This window comes from Lepisma saccharinum, chromosome 15, assembly GCF_977018435.1.
Source record: "Lepisma saccharinum chromosome 15, izLepSacc3.1, whole genome shotgun sequence".
NCBI classification, from domain to species: Eukaryota; Metazoa; Arthropoda; class Insecta; order Zygentoma; family Lepismatidae; genus Lepisma; species Lepisma saccharinum.
In genome coordinates, this window is record NC_139243.1 from 13588888 (window position 1) to 13613589 (window position 24702).

The window sequence follows — 24702 nt, forward strand, 5'->3', positions numbered from 1 at the left end:
GCATTTCCGAAATGATGCATCGGTGGGTGGGACTAATTGGTGAATAATGGCAATTGAGGAAGAGTGGTTGCACCCTTGGCTAGAAATCACTTAAAGGTGGTGTGAATCAAGAAATGAAGAAGAACCATGCCTCACAAAGTGCTGAATTAGTGTTGTGGTTGTTGGTGTGAGGATGCTGAAGCTGGAGATTTGGGTGGATGAGCTGATGGTTATTTCTGAACTTTGGGGGGATGAATTTTTGCCCAGATGGAAGCCACCGCAGATCTATCAGATAAGAATGTACGAGGGATTTTTTTTTTTGAAGTAAGGTTCATTAAAGGGAAAAAAAGAAAACTGTCAAATTTTTAGTGAAAATTTATATTGTATCAGATTCTACATGCCTTGATCTATTTTTTCACATAATGTCCATGGTTATTTAAACATTTGTCATAATGTACGATGAGCTTTGTAGATTCTCCTCATAGAAGTCAGCTGCCTATGAGGTAAGCCATTCGTCAATTCTCGTTTTCACTTTTTCGACACTGCTGGAACGCTTGCCACCAAGGAACTTTTTTTAGATGCCAAAAGAGATGGCAAGGAATTTTGGCATCTACCACACACCAAATTGTCGCTGATTACAGATGTCCAAGGTGAGCATAGCTCATCATGCACATTCTCTTACCCGTCCTTGAAGATTCTCACCCATTTCCACTATCACTCATTGCATTTGCGACATGCACTTCACAAAGCTGGCAATGAATTTCTGCTGCTGCCAAGAACTGAATCACTGAATGTATCTCACAGTCAGCAGGCTACTCGATCGTCTTAAACATTACAATCACACAGTACGAAGCATACGCACTGACAACGTGGCTCCAAATAGTGTCTGCTTCTGTGGAAGGGGTGTGCATGTGCAGTAATATAACAAATTATGGGCAAACGGACCTGGCTTAAAAAATGTGCCTTTTGGGTAGAGGGTGAAGTCTGCAGCAGTGTGAATACAAAGGGTGAGGAAGTGATGCAAATCTGTTAGGTTGTCCACCTATGGGTAAGTGTGCAAACTGTGGGTGTATGTATTTCGGAACAAGATGTTTCTGAGGTTGGGTGAGCAATGGAATATCACTCTAGGGCTACTGGGGAAGACATCCCTAGTGTCAGGGTCACTGTGGAGGATGGGAAGGGGTGTTTGATTTTGAGTGATATTGCACTACTAAAACAGGAGGGTTGGTCTCAAGTTCTTTTTTATTGGGGGTGGAGGAGCTAGCCACAGTTGACTAAGGCTTTGTCCCACCTACCCATTATTCAGCAAATAGTTAAAACACTGGTGAAAGCATCTTTTAATCTAATGCCTCTTTCTGTCTTCTCCCATTATCTAGCTACACTGAAGTATGATGCCATTTTTTCTACACACATGTTCTTTGCAAGTGTGTCCTCATCACTTTTATAACATTCATCCTCATTGTCACAATTAGCAAAAATTGACAGAAAAGTGCTGTAAAATAGATTTCTTTATGTTGTGGGATATTTAGAGTGATGATCGTTGTGATTGATGTGTCCTATTTTTTTTCCTTTTGAAAATTGTTAATGTTAGGTATATTCAGTGCTATTAATTTTACACTTACTTTGTTGAAATATTTTCTTAAAAGTAGTTAGTGTCAACATACATACAAGTATCCATTCATAAGAAAAGAATTATCTCATTTGCAGGTTTCTGCCAAGAAGACTTGGTGTTTCAGGAGGCTCACAGGGGAGGACACGTGGGTCTGTTTTGGGAAATAAAAGTGAAGTTGGAGATTCAAAGAAAGGTCATTATTTGAAAGTCGATCATAGCAGTTTTAAAAAATATGCATGTAAGGAATGTGGTAAATGGTGTATGCAGAGCTCTGATCTTAAGAAACACTTCAGGGTACATACAGGTGAAAAACCCTATGCTTGTTCTATCTGCCAGAAGGCATTTTCTGATAGAAGCAATTATGTAAAGCACGTAAGAGCTCATAAATAAAACTCCCCAAAACATATATAGGTACAACCTCTGACAATAAAGTTCGGTGAAAGATCCTGAATATCGAAAGTAGACGAATTCCTAATGAAACCTACCTTACTGTCCTTCGAAGTAGTCCCCTCCCATGGCTATGCACCGTTGAGAATGGCTGTACATGTCCTGGAAACTTTTAGAAAAGTCTTCTTTCGGGATGGTGTTCAAGACCCTCGTCACGTTCCGTTGGATGTCCAGAATATCCTCAAATCTCTGACCTTTCAAAGCGATTTTGAGGTGTGGGAAGAGAAAGAAATCTGGAGTATTCAGATCCGAATTTCTTGCAATGCATTGCTGCAAAGGAAGAGAGCTGGTGTGTGAGGTACGACCCTGAAACGAAACGCCAAAGCATGGAATGGCGTTCTACGTCACCCCGTCGGAAGAAGGCCAAGGTGGAAAAATTGTTGTTCCCTCCGGCAGGAATTCCTTGTGGATCATGCCATCACTGTCAAAGAAAGTGATAAGCATCGTCTTGATGCGTGATTTTTACGTTTCAGGGTCGTACCTCACACACCAGCTCTCATCCTCTGTAGCAATGCATTGCAAGAAATTTGGATCTGAATACTCCAGATTTCTTTCTCTTCCCACGCCTCAAAATCGCTTTGAAAGGTCAGAGATTTGAGGATATTCCGGACATCCAACGGAACGTGATGAGGGTCTTGAACACCATCCCGAAAGAAGACTTTTCTAAAAGTTTCCAGGACATGTACAGCCGTTCTCAATGGTGCATGGGAGGGGACTACTTCGAAGGACAGTAAGGTAGGTTTCATTAAGAATTCGTCTACTTTCGATATTCAGGATCATTCACCGAACTTTATTGTCAGAGGTTGTAGAACTTAATTATTTACATGATTTTTGAGGACAAGATATTTGTGAAGTGCTGGGTAAACCAAAAGGCTCACAGTGTAACAGAAATTTGGTAATTTTGTATATGATTATTCATTGCTTGCTAAGTGGAATTGTACCCTATTATTAAATGTAGAATTTTCGAAAATGTAAATGCATACACATTCAAGAATTATGCAGCTATTTAAGTTGCATTTGGAACTGAAGAATTCTAAGATTGTGGTTCAAGTTTGGTTGTGAAAGCTTAGAATGTATGTTTTCTTTTCTGCAAAGTAAATGATATACAAACATTATAGTTGTGTTTTGTTACACCTCTCCTCATTGTTATTATTATTATTATTATTATTTGTTACTTGAAGTAGGATTACACTTAAGCTTACAGTATTTTTACACGGATTATCTTACTATAGAAACAGCTTTTTGCCCTACATGGATTAATTTGTTAAGCTATACAATTCTGCTAACTGTTTATAAATGTATAAATATGGAAAAATATAAGTGTGCCTATATAATTGAAACACACAAGGAATAAAAATACACAAGGAATAAAAATACACAAGGAATAAAAATACACAGGGAATAAAAACACACAATAAATAGAAATTAAGTAAGTATATGTGAAGGAGGCAATGAGGCAAATGAGGCAGGGTGTCAGTATTCGTAGATTAACATCTTAATTTGTTGTTTAAATTTGGCCAAATTTCTCTCCTTTCTCCAGGCTACAGCCTTACTTGCCAGCGATGATATGGATTTTGATCCGTATCTTGCCTTGTTACATTTTGGTACTCGGATACTATAGTCTGTTTCCCAACAGTCAATAGAGGGCTAAGTCCTGTCAAGCAGCTTCACATTGAAAAGCTCCCAAACTGCTAAATGGTTAGTGCTCTCATATTTGGCTTCAGCAGTCCTACCAGCCTTCGTGGCAATGTGATTATCACATGATGCTACAGTGTATTTCAAAAGTCACACAACCCAAACTTTGAAAATTTATATCACGAAAACCGTAAGAGATATTTACATCGGGTTTGCTGCATTATAAAGCCTCATCCTTTGAGATATTTTTCAATGCTTAACATTATCAATTTATTCCATACAGAAAATTAAATCAATTAATAACTGGGGGATGGCAGCGTTAAAGTTTTTCCAGAAATGCACTTTTGAGTGAGAAAACTATATAAGAAATTATTGGAGAGTCACAATTACACTTCTGATGACTGATCCCATGTCAATCTGTCATTTGCGACTAATAATGATCATGTGCATCATTTGATTAATTTATGACTGGCGATTGTATGGGTTGAGTGAAAAGTGCCATTTTTCGAACATATCTCTGTAGCTGGCAACACTAGCAGGTCGAAATTTTGTCACCAGATGGATGCAATATGTGCCTAAGTATTGTCCATACATTTATGTGAAAAATCAAAATCATAATTTTGCACCGAAATTTGACTTTTAAGTGTAAATTTCTACGCTCCTGACAAACCTGCCATTCTAACAAGGCTGACGAGAGCTTGTTACGAAATGGTAAGGGCGAGTCATAAGTGCGGCTACTACACGTCCGGATTTTGTCGAGGCTTTTTGTGTTTGTGTCTACTTTTTTATTATTATTATTTTTACAATTTGGACATTAAGTGTTCCGATTAAATCACTAAACTAATCATGTAGGCTATCACTGGGTTAATAAATTTGTTATCATTTATCCGAACAAAAACAATTACAATATTTTATAAACATTGTTAATTTGCTGAAAACATCCGGGAATTGATCTTCAACTGTAAATACCAACTCTTAACAATTTGTGGGATCATTTGTTGGTGTTTGATATTGTTGATTGCTGTCAAGTCAGAAAAGAGAAACAGTCTGACAACAATAGCAAATGTGTCACTTTTACAGGAGATGCTCAGAGCGGGATCCCTTCTCATGGATACATGCTCACACTCTTTTAAGCATGTTGGTTGAAACTCGGTGAAGTGTTTCCTCCTTAATGTTCAAAATTGCAGTTTCAATGTTGGTCTTGAATTATTGCAGGGTGGTTGGATGTGTCCTGTAAACTACTCCTTTGAGGTAACCCCAAATATAGAAATCTAGAGAGGATAAATCTGGTGATCTGGGGGCCACAAATTTTTGGAAATAATCCTTTCATGAAAAACTCACGAAAAATGCCATAGGTTCAATCTTGCTGAAACCAGCAATCGCGTTCATTCTCTTAAAGCAGGGAAATGAACTGAGTGATGATACCTCGATACACAATATCATCGACTATTCACTCAAATAAAATGGGACTCACAATATGTCGTCGGGATACGGCACACCATTCTCCAAGTTTTTGTGGATGGACCGGTACCTCGTGGTACGCATGAGGATTTTCAGAAGACCATTTTCTGCTGTTTTGGATGTTGACATAACCATTCAAATGGAACCAAGCTTCAACAGTGGAAAACAAGGAATTAATTAATGATGCCATTTTCTTCGATGAGATATTGAAACAACCTGCAGTACTTCAAACGTGTATCCTTATCAAGGTGTCGCAATTCTTGAACAGCGCGAACGCGATATGGTTTTAGGGTAGCTTTCTTCACAGCCCTATGAGCACTGGAAAGTGACAAGTCCGCTTAAGATGCAAGTTTCCTCAGGCTTTTGGTTGGAGATTGTTCCAGGCATGTACGCACATCGGTTAAAAACGATGGCGACCATTTCTTGTTTTGTCCCATACACTTCCAGTTTCTCGAAATCGATGCACTAGTCGTAAAACAGTTGCTTTGTGAGGTACAGCAGAAGCAGGGTATTTATCTTGAAAAACTTCTTGCACATGAGTGTAAGAATGAGTAGTAAAATACTCTTCAACAATGCACACGCGCTTCTCCAAAGAATATGCCATGCTGAATCAACCAGGCACTGTAGTGGCGAAGCATGAGCAAAGAAAATTCAGGGTAGCCAGGGGCAGCCTAGGATTCTCTCAAGAGTTCAATTTCGCTACAAAATCATGATTTATGATTTTACACGTAAGTGTATGGTCAATACTTAGGCACATATTGTGTGCGTCTGGTGACAAAATTTCGACGTGCTAGTGTTGCCAGCTACGGAGATATGTTCGAAAAATGGCACTTTTTCACTCAACCCATAAATCAATCAAATGCTGCACATTATCATTATTAGTCGCAAATGACAGATTAACATGGGATCAGTCATCAGATGTGTAATTAACTCTCTCATAATTTCTTATATAGTTTTCTGGAAAAAAATTTATGCTGTTGTCCACCAGTTATTAATTTATTTAATTTTCTGTATGGAATAAATTGATAATGTTAAGCATTGAAAAATATCTCAAAGGATGAGGCTTTATAATGCATCAAACCCGATGTAAATATCTCTTACGGTTATTGTGATATAAATTTTCAAAGTTTGGGTTGCGTGACTTTTGAAACACACTGTACAATGCTAGGGGTTCGAATCCTGGCCTTGGCATGGGTGTTCTTTGAGTGTCCCTCATCGTATCATCATTCATCCTCATCTTTCAAATTAGCCAAAAGTGGCAGCAATGTGAAACAAAATAAATCAAACCAATCAATTCAGCAGTCCTGGATTCTACACCCAGTAGGAGCTTCAAAATGTCAATGTTGACACAACATCATTGGAAGTGATTTGAAAGCAACATGTGTAGTCTTCTGTTTCCAGACAGGAAACAGGAGTGGTAGGATAGTATATGCTGATCAACGAAAATCCATATCACACACCTTCGTACAAAGTCCCGCTCGTTTAAATTAAGGGATCGTAGATAGGGTATGTGAAGCCTGATATTCGAAGTTATTTGGCTGCGAGAGGTGTATCGTAAGAGGGGGTATTGCTCTGAAGAGCTACGTCTACACTTAACCAAGCAAGCGGGCTAGCCCCGTGAAATAAGAACTACTCTCACAATTAACTTTAAACACTACAATTGACTGGTCTGGCAAGGGTGTGAGAGAATGAAAGACAAGGATAGAGGAACGTTCGTTACCTGTAGATCTCAAAGTGACGATCGACGTTGATGAAACTCTGATGAACTCTCCTGAAATAAAACTCCTTTCCGATATTGTACTACTCCTCGCTGTAACTCCTTTTGTAACGTTTGGTAACAACTATTCATGCCATAACTTTCTTATTTCAACAACTTGTATAATTCCAAGGCACCGACTGTGCACGCGATAGATTTCAGATACCGACTGGGGGGAGAAATATTCTCTCAAACTATTTAAACGAAATTCAAACTTTGGCCGTTGAGTGACCGCATCTCTCAATAACGGTGCTTTCAGCGTAAACCTGTGTTTCCAGTATCTTCCCTGCAATTCCGGAAGAATTCGTATCAGCGGATTTTTACATCCGCTGAAGATCGCATGTGGCATTTGCTTGAAAGAAGCTCTTTCCAGCTTCTTTCATACTCGGGCCCTTTTTATGAAATGATTAGGCTATCGGACTATGGCGCCCAGGGTCCCGGATTCGAGTCATGCCTTGGGCATGATACGACACACCTGCCTGGGGCAAAAAATTAAATTCACGCAGGGAAGTAACGCGAGCCCGACCATACCAGTCAATTCTAGAAGACAATTTATTTACACCAACCCCCAATAAAATTACTATTATACAAGAGTGGGTGTACGGCCCCCGTTCTCTTGCCGTATAAGCCTGACAAAGAAGTTCGGGTTTATACTGATGCATCGACTACCGCGATTTCCGGGATATTGATGCAACAAAACACTGAAGGGGCGTGGCTCCCTTGTGAGATCACGAGACTAGGCTCGGGATCATTGAACTTGAACTGCTGGCCATTCTTTATACGTTAAAGAGCTTCAGGTTCTATCTTTTAGGATGCCATTTCTTTTTGTTTACCGATAACAAAAGTATAACGTATCTGCGCACCGCGAAATCTCTCTCCCCTAAACTATTACGTTGGTCGTTATCGATAGATGAATATTTTTTTACGGTTTCCCATTGCCGCGGTACTCAAAATCCGGCGGACCCCTTGTCCTGGGATACTGGTATCGAACCGACCGACGACGCGCCAGAACTGGAAGAGACCAAGGTTTTATTCATGCAGGATAAAACCATTGATATTGCCTCTCATCAGCGCGCGGATGAAACCCTTGGCAGTATCATTCGCATTTTGGAGGATCCACAGGGGAAGGGCAGCCAAGCCCCCGCCCCCCTCCAACGGCAGGCGTGTTACCATTCCATCGAAAATAGGTTGCTCTATCGGCTCCATCGAATGGCGTCGGGTGCACAGACACGTGACACGGTGATTGAATCTCTCCATTCATTGCCGACCGGAGGCGGCCACATGGGCTTTTCCAAAACTTACAATCGAGCCCTCAAAGAAATTTATTTTCCCTTTATGAAGAACTTCATACAGCGGAAAATCAGGGAATGCGCAGAGTGCCAAGCGAATAAGAAGCCGCCCGGTTATCCGGCCGGCGAGTTATTAACTTATCCGCCGCAAAAACCATTCCAATCCATCGCGATTGACTTCAGTGGCCCTTATCCCGCTTTAGGACCGCTCAGACATAAATACATACTCGCTGCGACTGACTTTTCAACCCGGTATATGGTCGCACGTTCGACTCCCGACGTGTCGGCTCAAACGGCGGCCGACTTTCTGTATGAAGAGATTATACTCCGTTGGGGGGTCCCGGAGAACATCCATACCGATAAAGGAAGCACGTTTACCTCTAAGCTTTTCCAGGAGTTGAATGAAAAGCTCGGAGTAAACCTCAAGTTCGCGCCCACGGCGTGTCATAATTCCTTGGGTATTCAGGAGAAAGGACATTGCAGTTTGCAACAGATTCTCAAGAACTATGTAAATTTATCCCACACTAATTGGGAAATGTATCTTGGCCCCGCCCTCTTTTCTTATAATACGGCCTGCCAGCAGAATATGCGTTATTCGGCATTCTATCTTTTGCATTGTTTCGAACCCCGTACTCCCTGGTCCGCGATGCTCCATAGGAGCGTGTGTGCAAGCGTACAGAATGAAATGAGATTTAAAATCCTGGATAAGGCACGTGCAGCTGCCGCAGAACATCTCCAAGCTCGCCACCACGCCGTTAAGCCAGCTTATGACCGACGACATTCTCAAATCTTGTTTAATAAGGGCGATGAAGTCCTTATTTTCGATGCCACCCAGCGCATCGGAACTTCTAGAAAATTTTCTGGACGTTTCACCGGACCTGGTACTGTAATCGAACGCGTTCACCCTAATTCGTATCGGGTCCAATTCACAAATAAGCGCGGTCAGGTGATTATTGACGAGATCGGGATACAGCATCTTAAACTGTATCATCCGCCCCATGAAGATTAGCGAACACCGGGAATAAGGCAAGGTTGCCATATTCCCCCCCCCCCCCCGCCCTTTTTTGCTACTTACCGACGGTCACCTATAACTTTTTTAGTTCCGTGGTCAATGAGCAGCAACGATCAGACAGGAAATTTTTTTTTTTCAACAATAATTTTAACTTCATACATGCATCGCTAATAAATAAATATCTCCCTTCTCTTATGCGAAAATGTTGTGAAAGGTATTGTTTTTCGCCAATCACCGCAGCTGCACGTAGTGCAGACTGTACGTCACCCACACCAGAAAAATTAAGGTCACGAAGAAGTAAGAGATGTTAAATAACACTATGAGTGTTTCTATGTAGCGCACAGTGTAGTAGTCTCAACAATAAGTTAACAATTCAGTTAATATGCGCTTATTATATTATATACAAGTCCCCCCAGGGGCACCTTCTGTTTAACAGAGGGGAAAGGACGACGCAAGCCGAAGGCTTTTGAATTTTTTATCAAGTCGTGTGCTGAGCACACGATAAATGACTTACACGAAGTACATTCTTCACGAGTTTGGTGTGCGGATGGATGAAACTGATGTTAAAAATACGTTCACATTTTTATGTATATAATTTTTTTTGCATTACAGTGGAAGGATTTAATAGATTTTATACAAATAGTACCTTTGTCGCTTGCACGGGAAACTATACCTCACTGCACCTTCGTAATAATTGTGCTCAGAGTTCATTCCAGTTACATTAAATATAGAGAGATAAATAACGACGACAGAGATTTAAAGGTGCTGCGCCAATGAAGAGACAATGAATAAATAAATCAGTGTATGAAGCGAAGTCAGCTTCATTAAGTAATTAAGCGACGGTTAGATTATTATTATCCCGTTTAGTCAGAAGAGTTGTGGCTTGCTCCCACACCTGAATAAGTATATAGTTACTGACAGCATAGACCTACAATATGGCGTTACTTGTATCATAACAGTTTTAACTTTGTTTTTCTCAACGGTGCAAGCGTTAAGTTTTAAAGAAATAATTCGTTAAGCACGTACTTATCACTATAGTTCGGTACTTTCATCTTTATAACGGTAATAGTGATTTATTTGTTTTTACTTATAAGCTGCCTGCTTCATCGTTTCCCGCTCACGACCCGCTTTCACGCAGTCTCCTGCTGCAGCTTATATTACTAGGACCATATAATAAGCGAAAATAGCATCGATACTTATCACACTTATGAAAATATAGGCTTTACCATAGTAAATGCGGCCATACATATTAGCGTACTATTCCAAGTCAGTGCACACTCGGAGCTGGAAGTGCATCTTCAACACCACGCTCCACGCTCCTATCTCAATGAGATCCACCCTCCCGTGAACGCTTGCATGCAGGACGAGGTTCTGGATTTCCGACCGCCGTTTCACATTCCCCAAGCGGGGGAAAGGCCTATTTCATTTATCACCCATCCCTCGTATGATGACCTGTCCCTATTTTAAACCATCCTTTTTGATGGGCAGAGAGTCGTTCCGGCGGCCCACTTTTCAACACCTGTTATGTCTTGACTCAGGAAACAGAGATGGCGTTCGTTTCTCACAACAAGCATAGTGACCTAGAACTGCATGGAACAGCGTCTGAAATTCTGCTGAATTTTCTCGACCCCGTGTTGGTAATCAGGAGGCATCTCCATTTGAATCCACGCCGGGAGCGCCTGCCGTCCCAGCTCGCTCTCAAGAACGAAACATTTTTCAAAGTACATTCGTTTGTTCCCCGGCACATTTTCTCACCTCCCGTGGCAGCAAAACCTCCCCCCCTTTCCATCGTGCACCCTGCAGATATCACGCACGGAAACCGCACCGCTCGCTTTCGCGACGGCCGATCCTTTCCAGCCGGAAAATATGATCTTTGGCCGGAGCCAAACCAAGGTTGCCAGTGCAATCTATTTCCATTTTTAAAGACTGTCTCGCTTTACTCAACGGTGATACATCCACACGTAACCCCCTTCGCTACACCCACCCTTGTACACTTCGAGATCTACAGGTAACAAACGTTCCTCTATCCTTGTCTTTCATTCTCTCACACCCCTGCCAGACCAGTCAATTGTAGTGTTTAAAGTTTAATCGTGAGTGTTGTTCTTATTTCACGGGGCTAGCCCCCTTGCTTGGTCAAGTGTAGACGTAGCTTTTCAGAGTTATACCTCCTCTTACGATACACCTCTTGCAGCCAAATAACTTCGAATATCAGGCTTCACATAGCCTATCTACGATCCCTTAATTTAAACGAACGGGACTTTGTACGCCTTGGTCCTCAAGGGTCTGTTGGGAGAATTGTCCTTGTCATGCTGAGTCAACATCTTCACCAGGAATTGTACTTCTGGATATTTACTCTGATAAGCTTACTTTTCATTCAATGTGAAGAAAATTTGTGCGGAAAAACAAAAAGTAAGCTTATCAGAGTAAGTTACCTATCTCCATGTAACAACAAAACAGATATCTTTAGATAGAATGTGACCTAGGGATATTTGTCATTACAAGTCCTAAATTTTAACCACCGTTAGAGCGGATGTCAAAACATACTTTTATAATGAAGAAATGCAAAAGAACATGAATAGATCATAAAATGATATATGTAGATATGCTATATATATGTGTGCTTCTCTACATTGTAATGGTACAGTACCTACACAGATTAGCACATTCAAATATCTGAAATGTTAGTGTCTATGCCAGGTTTCAACATGTATCTGCACCATATCATGTCAGTGTGTGAACACTGGAGCGTTCTCATCAATTTCTGAAATGCAGAAACTTAGAAATGATTTTTAAGGCTATGTGTGTTTCCAATGAGAGGTCTTTATTATTAGTATACTAAATGCAAAAATCTTGTTTTCAGGTCACATAAAGTTGTAGGGTTAGAGAGAAGCAAGTTTCGAAAGCGTTTGATGTCCACAACTTTGCCGTCAGTCAAAATTCCATATATTCAGTGCTCAAGCGAAGGCAGCACGACACAAGGCTCCAGCATGGCAGAATCGGATGAGAACATTTTAGGATTTGCAACAGCAGAAGCACTCCTGCACGAGCTGCAAGGAAGGAACAATGCTTCGAATATGGAAGTTATCAGCTGCACCGTCTGCAACAAGCATTTCTCCAAACGGTCGTACCTTGCAAGGCACTTCCGGATGCATTCCGGTGAAAAGCCTTTCCCATGTACAGTATGTGGGAAGTCATTTTCCCAGACATCAAATCTTAATATGCACGTAAGGAGAGTGCATTGCATAATACCTCAAGATAACCAGACGAAATGAAGTTATCAGTGAAGGGTGAATTCAGTTCTAGTTTAAATTTTGTTTCTACTTTAAGGAAGATTTTACACCAAAGCAACATGTGACACTTGGATACAAACCAATCAACAGCAACATTCACACAAGCCTTCATTCGATTGTGGAAATTGTAAAGTAACACCGGACTCGTGTCACTTTGGTGTTAAATCTCCTTAAGATTGAGAATCCACAGTATTGTATGTTAGTGTGTATACAGTAAGGATGTATCGGATCATTAGTTGTTTTTTTCCAGTACACATTCATAATTCATGGATACCAATACCTGATTATGTAATTGTAAAGTAATACATTACTAAATGGAATATTTTTTTGGCCAAGTGAGTTAAAAACCTTAAATATTTTACAGTGTTAAAATTTTTCATTAATTATTTTCCTGGAATATGTAATATACTGTGTTCAAGTGTTTAATAAAATATTGAGATGGCATTATTATGTTAATTCTTTTTTAATATATCTAAGAGTGATTCAATTCAATGCAGTTCAAATTACAATTGAAGCATCTCACCGAATAATGCTGTATGGCACATTTCAGTGAATGCGAGAGCAATGGAAAAAACCTGTTGTATGTTACTAGACTACAGTAGAAAAAACATAAAACCTTATGCAAACACAGCATCAATCTTTGAGCAACATCCGACCTTATGACTGGCCAGCTTGTAGCCTGTAGCCGCAGGGCCTCAGCATGATTCAACTGGTAACTCAGCACATTCCCAAAAGTGCCATACAGCGTTATTCGGTGGGCTGCTTCAATTGTGTGTGTGTTAACACTTAAGACTATTTCTTATGCATCACAATATACATAGACAAGCTCTTTAGCAACACTGAAGCTTAGGAAACGTTTCACAAGTGAACCTTTAGTGGATGGGCCTTTTATGCTTGTGCAGAGATGTACAAAAAAAAAATGTTGAGTGGAAACTATTTATCGTAGAGAGTTGAAGTTTTTTTAAAAAAGGGAAATCCATGATCTTGAGAAAGAGAAATATTTTCGTATTCCGTCCCAATAAGCACAGTTTAGAAAATGGAGAAGAAAGAAAACAAAATTTTATCAGAATTTTTTCATTTGCTGAGTCACTATGGCTCAAATAAATCTAATTGCATTTGTATGAGTTGTGCATGCCCACGAATGCAATACAGTTACCCTTCACTTCAGTGTCTGTGTGCTCCTTGAAATGGCTAATGCGAGTTGTATTTCTATTGAGGAGAGGTTGTCATTTACATTAGCGGAGTTTTATTAAGCCATTTTCTAAAGGGATATTGTGCGCTTCTTGTTGTCTGTTCTTAGTAAGTATGTCCGTACACTACACTCACCACCAGAGCTTGAAGTAAAAACTGTTACCGGACAGAATGTTTGGTCAAGCTTTGTGGTTAGCTTGGAGCATGCTCTTAGGGTTCAACATGGTGACAATGAGACAGCTGGGTATCCACCCAGCTGCGAAAATTTTGCTAGCTGGGTGGATACCATACCCTGCTTCCCTCCTTACTTCGAGCACTACTCATCACCAACCTCTCCTTAGCAGAAAGCAACTTAAGTCATCCGCTTCAATAAGCACATTAATGCTGATGTGATGGATTATCAGTGTTGCACTCATCCATGGGCATGATTCAACCCTCAATACATCACCAGTTATAACATAAAAAATGCCAGACAATTAGGTCATGTACTGCTTTGCCACGTTAAGTTATTTAATGCATCTGAAGAGATATTGTGTGTGTGCGTTTATGTGAGAGGAGAGGGGAGAGGTATTTCATGGACACACACCATAATCTGTTTCCTGAATCTTGAATGGAACATCAGAGGAAAGAGAGAAAATATTAAAGCAGGTTAAAAGTTAATACACTAGTTTAACTCACGAGGCCTGTATGCTGACTTGATGGTCAAGTCCATTGATTGCTTGACTCACCTACAAATTTTCCAGGTTTGAGTTCAACCTGGCCTGGCATAGGGGTTCTTTGTCAGCATCTAATTATCATTCATCATAATGATAAAGGGTGCCCAGTCACCATGGCACCTGAATTTTCAAATTCATTTCTAAGATTTTTTTTAGTGTTTAATGTTTGCTTATGGAAATTTCCATTACCTTTTTTTTTTAAAATAACAAGTACAGTATGTGTTTTTCATTGTTTGTGTTTTTTCTGTATCACGTATATGATTAAATCAGAGTAATAAACTTGCCATTATAATTCTTTTCACTGTTGGTACCCTAATTTTAAAATATACAGTAATACGGTAGAGGGACCATATATTAGAATGTGTTGTATAGTTGAGCCGCCTTGTATTAATAAATAAATGTGTTTAGATCACATTTCAAAATGTGTAACCTTTTCTTAGTTGGATTCATGGCTTTCTTAGATGTATTATATATACATATGGCTCTTGAGAAAAAGAGGTTGGCATACCTGAATTATTTTTAGTTTTGCCAACCCCTGATCGTAATTACAATTGCAGAAAAACTACTTAAAGTAAGAAAAGTACAAGTGCAAATGAGGCATCCAGCACCTCAACATAGACTAACATATGTTCCTGTAAACAGGAAACCTTGATTCAGTTTCTCTTATATGTAGTATTTAATGGAAATAAATCCTAGATGGAATTCTGACCTATTCTAATGCTTCTTCCCTCTATATGTAGAAGTTTTACAGTAAAGCTGTCTTCTTCATTTTTCAGGTATCTTTTCGCTAAAACTGGACAGGATATAGTAAACAATAGAGACTTTTATACACTGGCACTGGGAAATGATGCCTTGTATCCAAATAGCTCAGTTGGAACAAAGATACGGAGTACCGATGCAAGAAATCGGTCACAGAAATGCAAAAGATCAGTGAATCCTGCTGACAAAAAGTATGCTTGTGGTGAATGCAAGAAAACGTTCGCATTTAAATCGTTCCTGGAAAGACACAAGACAAGCCACAGTGGGGAGAAGCCTTTTGTGTGCCCAGTATGCAAGAAAGCGTACGCTCATCAAGGAAGCCTTCATCATCATTTAAAATCCCACAGTGAGTTGTATTCGATGTCCACTGTGGGGTTTGATTCAAGTGGTACATCGGAAAAGTAGCTAATGCTCGAAAGCTATAAAAGTGCAGTGTATTAATTTTAATATTTTTGTGATATAGTGTGTAGTGTAATCATGATCATGTTGATCATGCAGTTTGCTGAGTGAAATAGCTGGATGTCAAAGTGGTAGAAAAAAAGTGCTAAAATCAGTTATTGTTCGTAGAATCTTGTGTCAAGAATATAATGTCAAATGGTTTATGAGGATTTTAATCCCTTCTTTCACCTATCTCTCCTTTTTATGAAAAGTAGGATGAATGCGGGCGCAGATCCATGGGGAAGGTGATATTACCCCTCCCAACTGACTAGTATTTTTATATATTATTATGCCTAATATTTTGGAAGACTCATTGTTCTTTTACCACCAAGTTCAACAGGTTCGAGAATTTTTTTTTAAAGTTTGATTTCAGTTCACTTTATGCTTGTGATAGGCTAATTGGAACTGGACCTACAGTTTAAATTTGGATCTGAACCATAATTCAATGTGCCTCTTTGAGATACTAGGTTTTTGTTTTCTTTCTTAATTCACTTTGCTCCTGATATCATATTGTTCAGTTTACCTTGGCAATGCGAGGAATTATAATAACGACATACAACAATAACCATACATTCACACTTGGACCCCTATTTTTGCGAAACAATACTCTAATCTCTAGAACATGGAACTCAGCTTTGTTCCACTGCACAGTACTATATATATTGTTCACATAAAAGAGTATGTGTGTAGGTTAGAATTGATTCTCGGTGATGTGAGGTATCCCACTAAAATTTGCATCCCAACTTTCACTTTTGGATTCACCACTAGATGCATGAATAGAGAGCAGCCAATACTAGCGTATCTGAAAATATTGCTTGGAATTTAATCACCAATACCAGTTGATACTTTTCTGAGTCTGGGTTTATCGCAATGTTTACACAAATGCCATGCAACACTTCATTGAGTCCAAATATCCTAGAAATTATTCAGAACTGCATAATTTTTCATTGTTCTGGCAAGAGCATTGTAGGCAAAAGTCGATTCTGTTGTTAAAAAATCTAGCTTCAAATTATGAATATTTTAACAAAAACTATGGTGGATTGATATGTTATAATTCCAACAAAAAAGTCTGTATTACAATTATTAAATTTTCTGACCTACTTTAAATTATTTCCATTTGCAAGTATTGCCATCGATATTGGGGGAATCAGAGTATCATCACTGGTATTGCTGTTGTGTCAAAGTGATATTGGTTTTGCTACTATATAGCACCTACTACTGAAACCTAACTTGCAACCCAACCCTTAATCTTCATATCCCACTTCAAGAAAATTCTGGGTACTTAGCTATATAGAATGTATGTAGGCCTAACAATAATGCTAGTTGGAAAAAACACTCACTTTGGTTCATATTTGTTATAGTGCTTGTTCTACATTTTTACTAAGCAGAATATTTGAAAGTTAGAAGAAGTATAGAATAAATTAAACAATGGTACCACAATATGATCATATGTCCCAAAGAATGTGGCACCCACAGTACCTGGACTCATCACTAGATGGCAGTGTAATGTACGGTAATTGCACAGAGGGTGAGTCAACCACCATACAGAATGGATGTGGCTGGATGTGAACAGATTTTTGGATGTCAAAATAACTGTTTTTGAGGTAAAAAATCCCAGAGAATGTCTGAAGGTGGTTAAATAGAATAACCTTATACTCCAACCATTACTGCATCTGTTTAACGAGTTTTGCATCAATACATTTCGTTGTTAGTCAGATATTGATGTTTTTTTGTACTGCCTCTAACGTGTCCTCAAATACCTCATGCACCCTTTATACGAGTATATAACAAAATGATGATATGTATGCCTATGTGGCAAGTGGACTCTGCGAACATGTCACTAAAGTAAATAAAACTTTTATGTCTCTGTGTAAGAAATTTTTAACCATGATTTACTTCTGCTAAAATATTTTAAAATATTAATGTTTGATACTTGACAATACTGTCAAGAATAAGGATTAAGATAATTTTACTTTCACTTTGTTTTCAACTGCATTTTCATTCACTAATTGCTTCATTTGTTATGTTAGCTCGAATAATAGTAAAAACCATATGATTTGTTAACTTTCAATAAAACATGTGAATAAGTTTCTACGTTGAATCATTTATGTACAGGAAATGAAAGTTGAAAAGCATTTTTCATTAAATTTATTGCAGTTACTTTAACCTTCTGTTTCAGTGATGTTCACCAGTGGCATATCTTGAGGATTTGACCTGGTTTACCACAACAATTATTTTTATTGTATTTATGTAGATGAATTAGATACAATAGAAATAAAACACCAATGCAGGCATATAAATAAAACAAAAACAGGAATCCGACAAGTTTAAATTTTTCTGGCAATTTTGTTATTTTTCACAAAATTTTGTAAAGGGAAAATTTTCCTTCAGGTATCAACGAGTGCGGCACAGAAACAGAAAAGAATAAGCCCATTCTGCTGCCTAAGTTGTTTGCAGTGTTGGAACTAAGCATGTATGGTGCCTGTTTATATATATATATATATATATATATATATATATATATATATATATATATATATATATATATATATATAAATAGCCACTCACTTACTTTCTAGTCAGGTCCCTCACCCTCCCCATATACAACTGGGATGGAAACCCAGTTGACAAAAGGTTGTGTTGGAGAATGATCACTGACGTACATAAACCATAAACCAGCCTCTAAGTTCCTTAAATAATTTACGTAAATTCTGGTTTATATGCTTGTTTTAATCAGGTAGATAGCCACCATTGCATGTTGTACATTCACGGAGTCGACGGACAAAATGACCCCCTGTCATCTGCTCATCATTCAACGTCATTGACATGATTAATAGTGTCGTAAAATATCTAGGTGTACCAGATGCTCTCTTTTTCCCAGACATGGTCTATATTTTGAACAGTGACATGCAATAAAACTTCTCAATAATGGACAGGCCTGGAGGAAAAATAAATGTCCATTATTAAGAAGTTTCCGCTATTCAGAAAAAAAGTGTAGGATGTTACACAATTGGATAAGCATATTACAGTACTTAACGAACATAACGTGTTTTCTTTTTCTACATTCAAAGAACAAAATATGTACTACATACGGTGAATTTAAATTTACTAAAGTATCCCTACATACATTACAAATTTAAAAAAAGAAAATACAGTACACATAGTGTAATCCTTTGTTAAATTACTGCATTCAAAATGACACACTTCTCAAGATAACCACAACGAATACTGTCTACTGTCTGCACTTTTAAAATGAAATATGTTCGGTGTAACATGAAACAATGCACGCTAGTTTGAAATACTGGCCATTGTTGTGTCAAATTCCAGGGATTGCGACCGTTTTCTTTCAGGCTGTCCTTTATTAAGAAGTTTTATTTGCATTGGGGAGGTAGTTTTCAGTGTCCGTTATTGAGAAGTAATATTGCCATTAAACCCCATGTATTTCTGCCAGGAATTTAAAAATGTCTGTAATGTGGAGGTGTCTGTTACATGTTTTACTGTATTTCTTTCAGTTAGAGAAACAGAAAATTACAGGAAAGTTACAGAGAAAAACTGGTTTCTCAGTGAAGCTTGGTTGTTGATTGTAAGTTTGGAAATTTTGTGCTCAGAAGTTCATTTAAAAATTTGTTATTTTGAAACTGAATATTTCACATTTCTGTTAGCATTTCCTAGTAACTATCGGATAGTGTGTCATACTTTTTTGCTCATAGTGATCTGGTCACCCTAGAAATAACCAAAATAAAAGTAGAACTACTGTAAAGTGTAGTGAACTAATGTCTCATTCGTCATAGATTTTGAAGCTATTCTTGAAGTTTTACATGTTTATATGTTGCTTTTTTTCAGGCATTTCAGCAAATCATGTGCAAAGGATAACAGTGCAGGCTGTTTTCAGCATCTGCATTCAACAACCACTGATGTTCAATTGATGACTACAGAGAACACACGGAGAAGAGAATCACCGTTAAATTCAACTGAAAGTACAGAACATTACACTTGTTGTGAATGTAATAGGACTTTTTCATTAAAATATTATCTTACTAGACACATGAGAATCCATATGAAAGAGAAACCCTTCTTATGTTTAATCTGCAACAAACGTTTCTCTCGAAAATTTAACTTGAAACTCCACGAAAAGGTTCACAGAGGGGAGAAGTCTTACAAGTGTCCAGTTTGTGATAAGATATTCCTTCACCAGGGTAACCTTAATCAGCATTTGAGAATTCATGCACCAAAGCCATACATGTGTAACATATGCAAGAAATGCTTCATTGAGAAACAAGAATTGGACTTACATTCTATTGCAGAACACTCCACATTCAAAGATTTATGATAGTGTGCTACACTACAATTCTATTTCTACATATAGAGAAATGAGATACAATTTGTCACATTTGTTAACACTATCTGTTCAAATCTGTATTAAAACTTGACTATATGTTTGTTGACAAAGCTTTTTGACATCTATGTATGTTCCTATATCACTTTTTGGTACAACACTAAATTTATATTCAAACTTTGCATTATGTTTTTCAGACAGCTGTGGTTAAGAAACTTGTATGGAAATGGACTGTAATTTTTTTTAAATTAGAGCAGTACTGTAAATGTTAATTGTTTAAATATCTTTTTTGCTTTGTGCAGTAATAATATGTACACATTTTTTAAATTGCAGTAAAAGTTTTAGTTATCGCATTCATTTCTGTTATAAGAATAATAACTATGTTTTTCCTATCCTTGCCACATTACTACAAATGCATATTGGAGTGAGAAATTAAGGTTTCATGCATTTTTTATCTTTATTTTAACTCATTCATTATGTAGGCTCCCACGTAGACAAATGGTTAGCGCTCTCGCCTTTGGTGTGTGAGGCCCTGGGTCCGATTCCTCGAGGGAGCCCTAAAAATGTCTGTGTTCACCCAGCATCGTAAGGACAATTGGGGAGCCACTTGAAAAGAAGTAGTGGGCTCCTTTCTTGACAGGCAGAAAACAATGGTGATGGGACTTTATGTGCTGACTGTACATCACCCAATGAATAGTCGCTTGGCAGGCCCTAGCTCTTAGAGGCTGTTGTACCATGAAGTTTAGTTAATTTTAGTTATCTCATTATGTTGGTTATTATAACTCACTATATAGTGAGTCTGTCATAGTGTTAAAAAAATAATCCAAAACTTCAATTTATTGTCTCATATTTTTGGCAACGCTAGTATTCGTTGTCAGCAGGTAGAAAAATATACGAGGGTTATTTTTTAAGTATGGTCCATTTTGCAATAAAAACAAAGTAAGTAAATGTTTTTCAAAAAAACATTTTTTTTCTGAATTTACATACACTTCTCTATTTTTCTACATAATTTCCTTGCCGGTTTAAACATATATCGTAACGAACTATGACTTTTTGGATACCCTCTTCAAAGAACTTTGCCACCTGTGATGATAGCCAGTTACTCATGGTCGTTTTCACTTCTTCATCAGTGTCTAAACGCTTACCGCCCAGGAAGGTCTTCAGATGGCGGAAGAGGTGGTAGTCGCTAGGCGCAAGGTCTGTATGTGAATACGGCATTCTTTGAGCAGCATCATGGCAACTGTGTTTTGGAACAGGCAGGGTGTTTTGTTAGTGGACTTTTTGCTGCAAGGAACAACAATTAACTCAGCTTCCGTGAGTAACTGGCTATCATCACAGGCGGCAGAGTTCTGTGAGGAGGGTATCCAAAAAGTCGTAGTTCGTTACGATAAATGTTTAAACCAGCAAGGAAATTATGTAGAAAAATAGAGAAGGGTATGTAAATTCAGAAAATAAATGGTTTCTTGAAAAACATTTACTTACTTCATTTTTATTGTAAAACGGACCTTACTTAAAAAATAACCCTCATAGTTTTAAGCTGTGGCATATTAAACAAACGTATGCTATATACAACATTGTAAATGAAGAAGGGACAGGGCTTGAGAAAATTATGTGAAGCTGAAATGATATGTCGTGAAAGGAATCAAAATTAACTTCAAAATAAGAATTGGTGTATTACTTTGCAGAAGATGCTATGCACAGAAAAGTTTCTAATTTTACCTTATTAACATCAGCATGAAAACACACCACACCACAAATCATTAATGGCAACAAGTGGCTACCAGCATTTCAGTAATACTGCATCCCCCATTGTGAGGCTAAATTAAAAGAAAAACTTATGCACTTAATTGACTCTGATGAACTTAAACTCCCCTCTCCTCTTCATCTCTCCATTCCAAAAATCCAAAATGACATCACCTAGTGCAGTTCGAAAGTGCCAATTAAACAAACAATCGAGACCATAGCAAGGAGCACACGTTGTTACAGACTTGAAAACTTGTGCACTTGTTGTTCATTTGTTTGAAATCACAGAAGTTGAAAGTCAGCCAGATATTAGTTGAAGTTCTTCTAATGTGTGGAAATATAAGTATATATATAAGAAATATATGTGATTTCTATGGTGTAAAACAAGTATTTATAATGTGGGAAAAACAATGTTTTCTTAGTTTTATCTACTGATCTTATTTGGTGCTGTAGCCGAAGTGCAATTCGAAAGACTTTTACTTCCAGTTCAAGGCCCCATTCTCGAAGGATGTTTGCTTTAAGTACAGTCTTGCACCTTTCGGATGTGGCCTTAATATTTTGAAAATTTCTACACCTCCTGGTGCTTTTTATTTTCATATTTAGTGATGTATTGTGCTTTTATCCTGATGCTAACACCAGTAAGACTACAAGGCATGCAGTATGCGTTATTTTTAGAAACCTACTAAACCGCAGCCTATTTGATTTAGCATCAGGTGCCACTCTTCCGTACACTCGTCTGAAATTTCGTTGCGTTGCAATCACAGATTTTATCTCAGCATGCCACACCACTGCCGGGGCGCGTTGTTCAACAGTCGCCATTTCTATTTATGCGACCGTGGCGCTGCGTAGTGAGCAAACGGACAACTTCAAGTCGTGAAAACAAAACTTGAAGATCTGGCCTTTCATTTGGTGTTGCAGTTATTTCACAATTCATCGTACTTTGTTCACAGTAATTAATTGAAATTAGGGAGATTCGAATGGAACACCCGGTACATTTTTTTAAAACTTACAAATGCACATGTCAGATGATGTAAGCAAAATTTGTCTAAGTCAACTTTATGCATATATAGGCTAATAGGGACTGGTCTACAGTTTAAAGTGAGATAAGAAGCACTGTGTGCCTCCACTGGTTATCGAACTCGGGACCCTTTGATTACAAGGCAACTGCTTTACCAATACACCAACTATGAGGCCCAGATGATATAGGCATGTCAATGTATTGGTTAGCAGAAAAATTGCTCATAATTTTACCAATTGAATAATTTATAAATAGCTTGTAATTAATCTGTGAAATTCACTTAATTCATTATTAATTAAAATTATACAATATTCGAAGGACATTCTGACTACAAGAGTGCCAGTGATGATTTTACGTGCACCAGGTGTTTCAGAAATAATTGGGGGGTTACAAAAATTTATTGCAAGTAAAGTATTGCTAGTAAGTCCAGAACAAATGAGGAATGCAAACAAACAGTTTGTGGGTGTATGTTTTGTTAAGCCGAGAGTTCACATTCCTGCCACTAGGTGACACTCACATCATTTGCAGTGTTTTGTTCTGCTGCAGCTCGAAGTGTATGGTACAAGTGGTTTACAAAAACAGATTGTCTGTGCTTTTTCCTTTGCACCCAGGTGCTCCGAAGAAGACTGGGATTGCGTGCAGGCATGTTTTGTGCACAGCCCACAGAAATCAACTGCAGCTGCAGCTAGAGAACTGGATATGTTAATAACAGCAGCACGGAGGGTTCTCCGTAATAATTTGTCCTTCAAACCATGTGAGCCGTGTCATCCATGGTGCACACATTGAACATTTTTAGGTGTAAAAAAGAACTGTTTGCATTCCTCGTTTGTTCTGGACTGGTTTAATTAATGTAAGTTCAATACTTTACTTGCAATAAATTATTGTAACCCCTCAATTATTTCTGAAACGCGCGGTATTTTCCGATACTGGTCCACTGATATTTTCCCATACCAATATATAACTCTAATTCATGATTGTCTTTGTAAATCCTACATGGAATAACTGATAAATTGCAAGTAATAAATGTACAATGTGTACATGTTTGTCTTGAATACCATCACTTGATTATAAAATTGTGAACGTACAAATTATTTCTTCCTCTCTTTTCAGGAATGTAATTAAAGGCGAGCACTTGTGGTGCGAAGATACAGGAAATAAAAAATGCCAAAATATTAAACAACCGACATGCTCAAATAGTTCAGAATTAACTGAAGTGGATGTGAAGTCATGTGCAGCAATTAGAGAGAAATTGCCAGGGAAATCTGCTGAAATGAAAGGACCTTACACATGCGTTCACTGTGAAAAAGTTTTACCATATAAATACGAATTTGATAGACATATGAGGGTTCACACTAAGGAGAAACCTTATGTATGTTCCATCTGCAACAAGGGGTTCTCCCAGAAGGGAAATTTGGACCTTCATTTCAAAGTCCACACGGGGGAAAAATCTTACAAGTGTCTGATTTGTGATAAGTCATTCATTCACCGGGGAAACTTGAACCGACATTTGAGAAGTCATACCAAGAAGTCATATATGTGTCACCTGTGCAAGAAACGTTTTGTTCATCAGGAAAAGTTGGACCAGCACACCATTACAAAACATTCAGTATAAAACATGATTAATGATTTGCTGCAAATGTATCGAATAGAATTGTCATATTTGTCAACTTCCTGTGTTCAACTTGTTACTTACATGCATATATTAATAAATATAATGTATTTATGCCAGTTTATAAAAATTCATATTACAATGAAGATGAATAAAGTACTATACAATTTATGTAACATATATTCAAAGAATATTGTATGATAAAATTGAATTTTAAAATTTCATAAAAAATTGTAGGTATTGCATTGCCTAGAAGTTTTCCTGGCAGCAAATGCTGAAGTTCTTTCAGAATATCAACAAAGTCATTTCTGGATAGGTTTCTGGAGCTTATACGAATTAATATTATCATTGTCTTCTGAAACTGAAGTTTTATGTACATTTCAGTATATCCAGGGTGAGAAAATGGTAAAT

General features: G+C 38.0%; 1 protein-coding gene across 4 annotated transcripts in view; it reads left to right on the forward strand.

The window, feature by feature from the left end:
• Positions 1-24449, forward strand: part of LOC145999604 (uncharacterized) — a 107811-nt gene extending 83362 nt beyond the window's left edge. Inside the window, exon 4 of one of the 4 annotated variants that reach the window (XM_083136653.1) lies at positions 23793-24449. In XM_083136653.1, the coding sequence (XP_082992779.1) occupies positions 23793-24294 (502 nt within the window). In that variant the 3' untranslated portion in view covers positions 24295-24449. Of the gene's footprint in view, positions 1-12051; positions 12777-15164; positions 15606-19428; positions 20013-23792 lie in introns of those variants that run through there. The other 3 variants (XM_083136654.1, XM_083136660.1, XM_083136659.1) reach the window with 3 other exon arrangements.
• Positions 24450-24702: the final 253 nt, after the last annotated feature.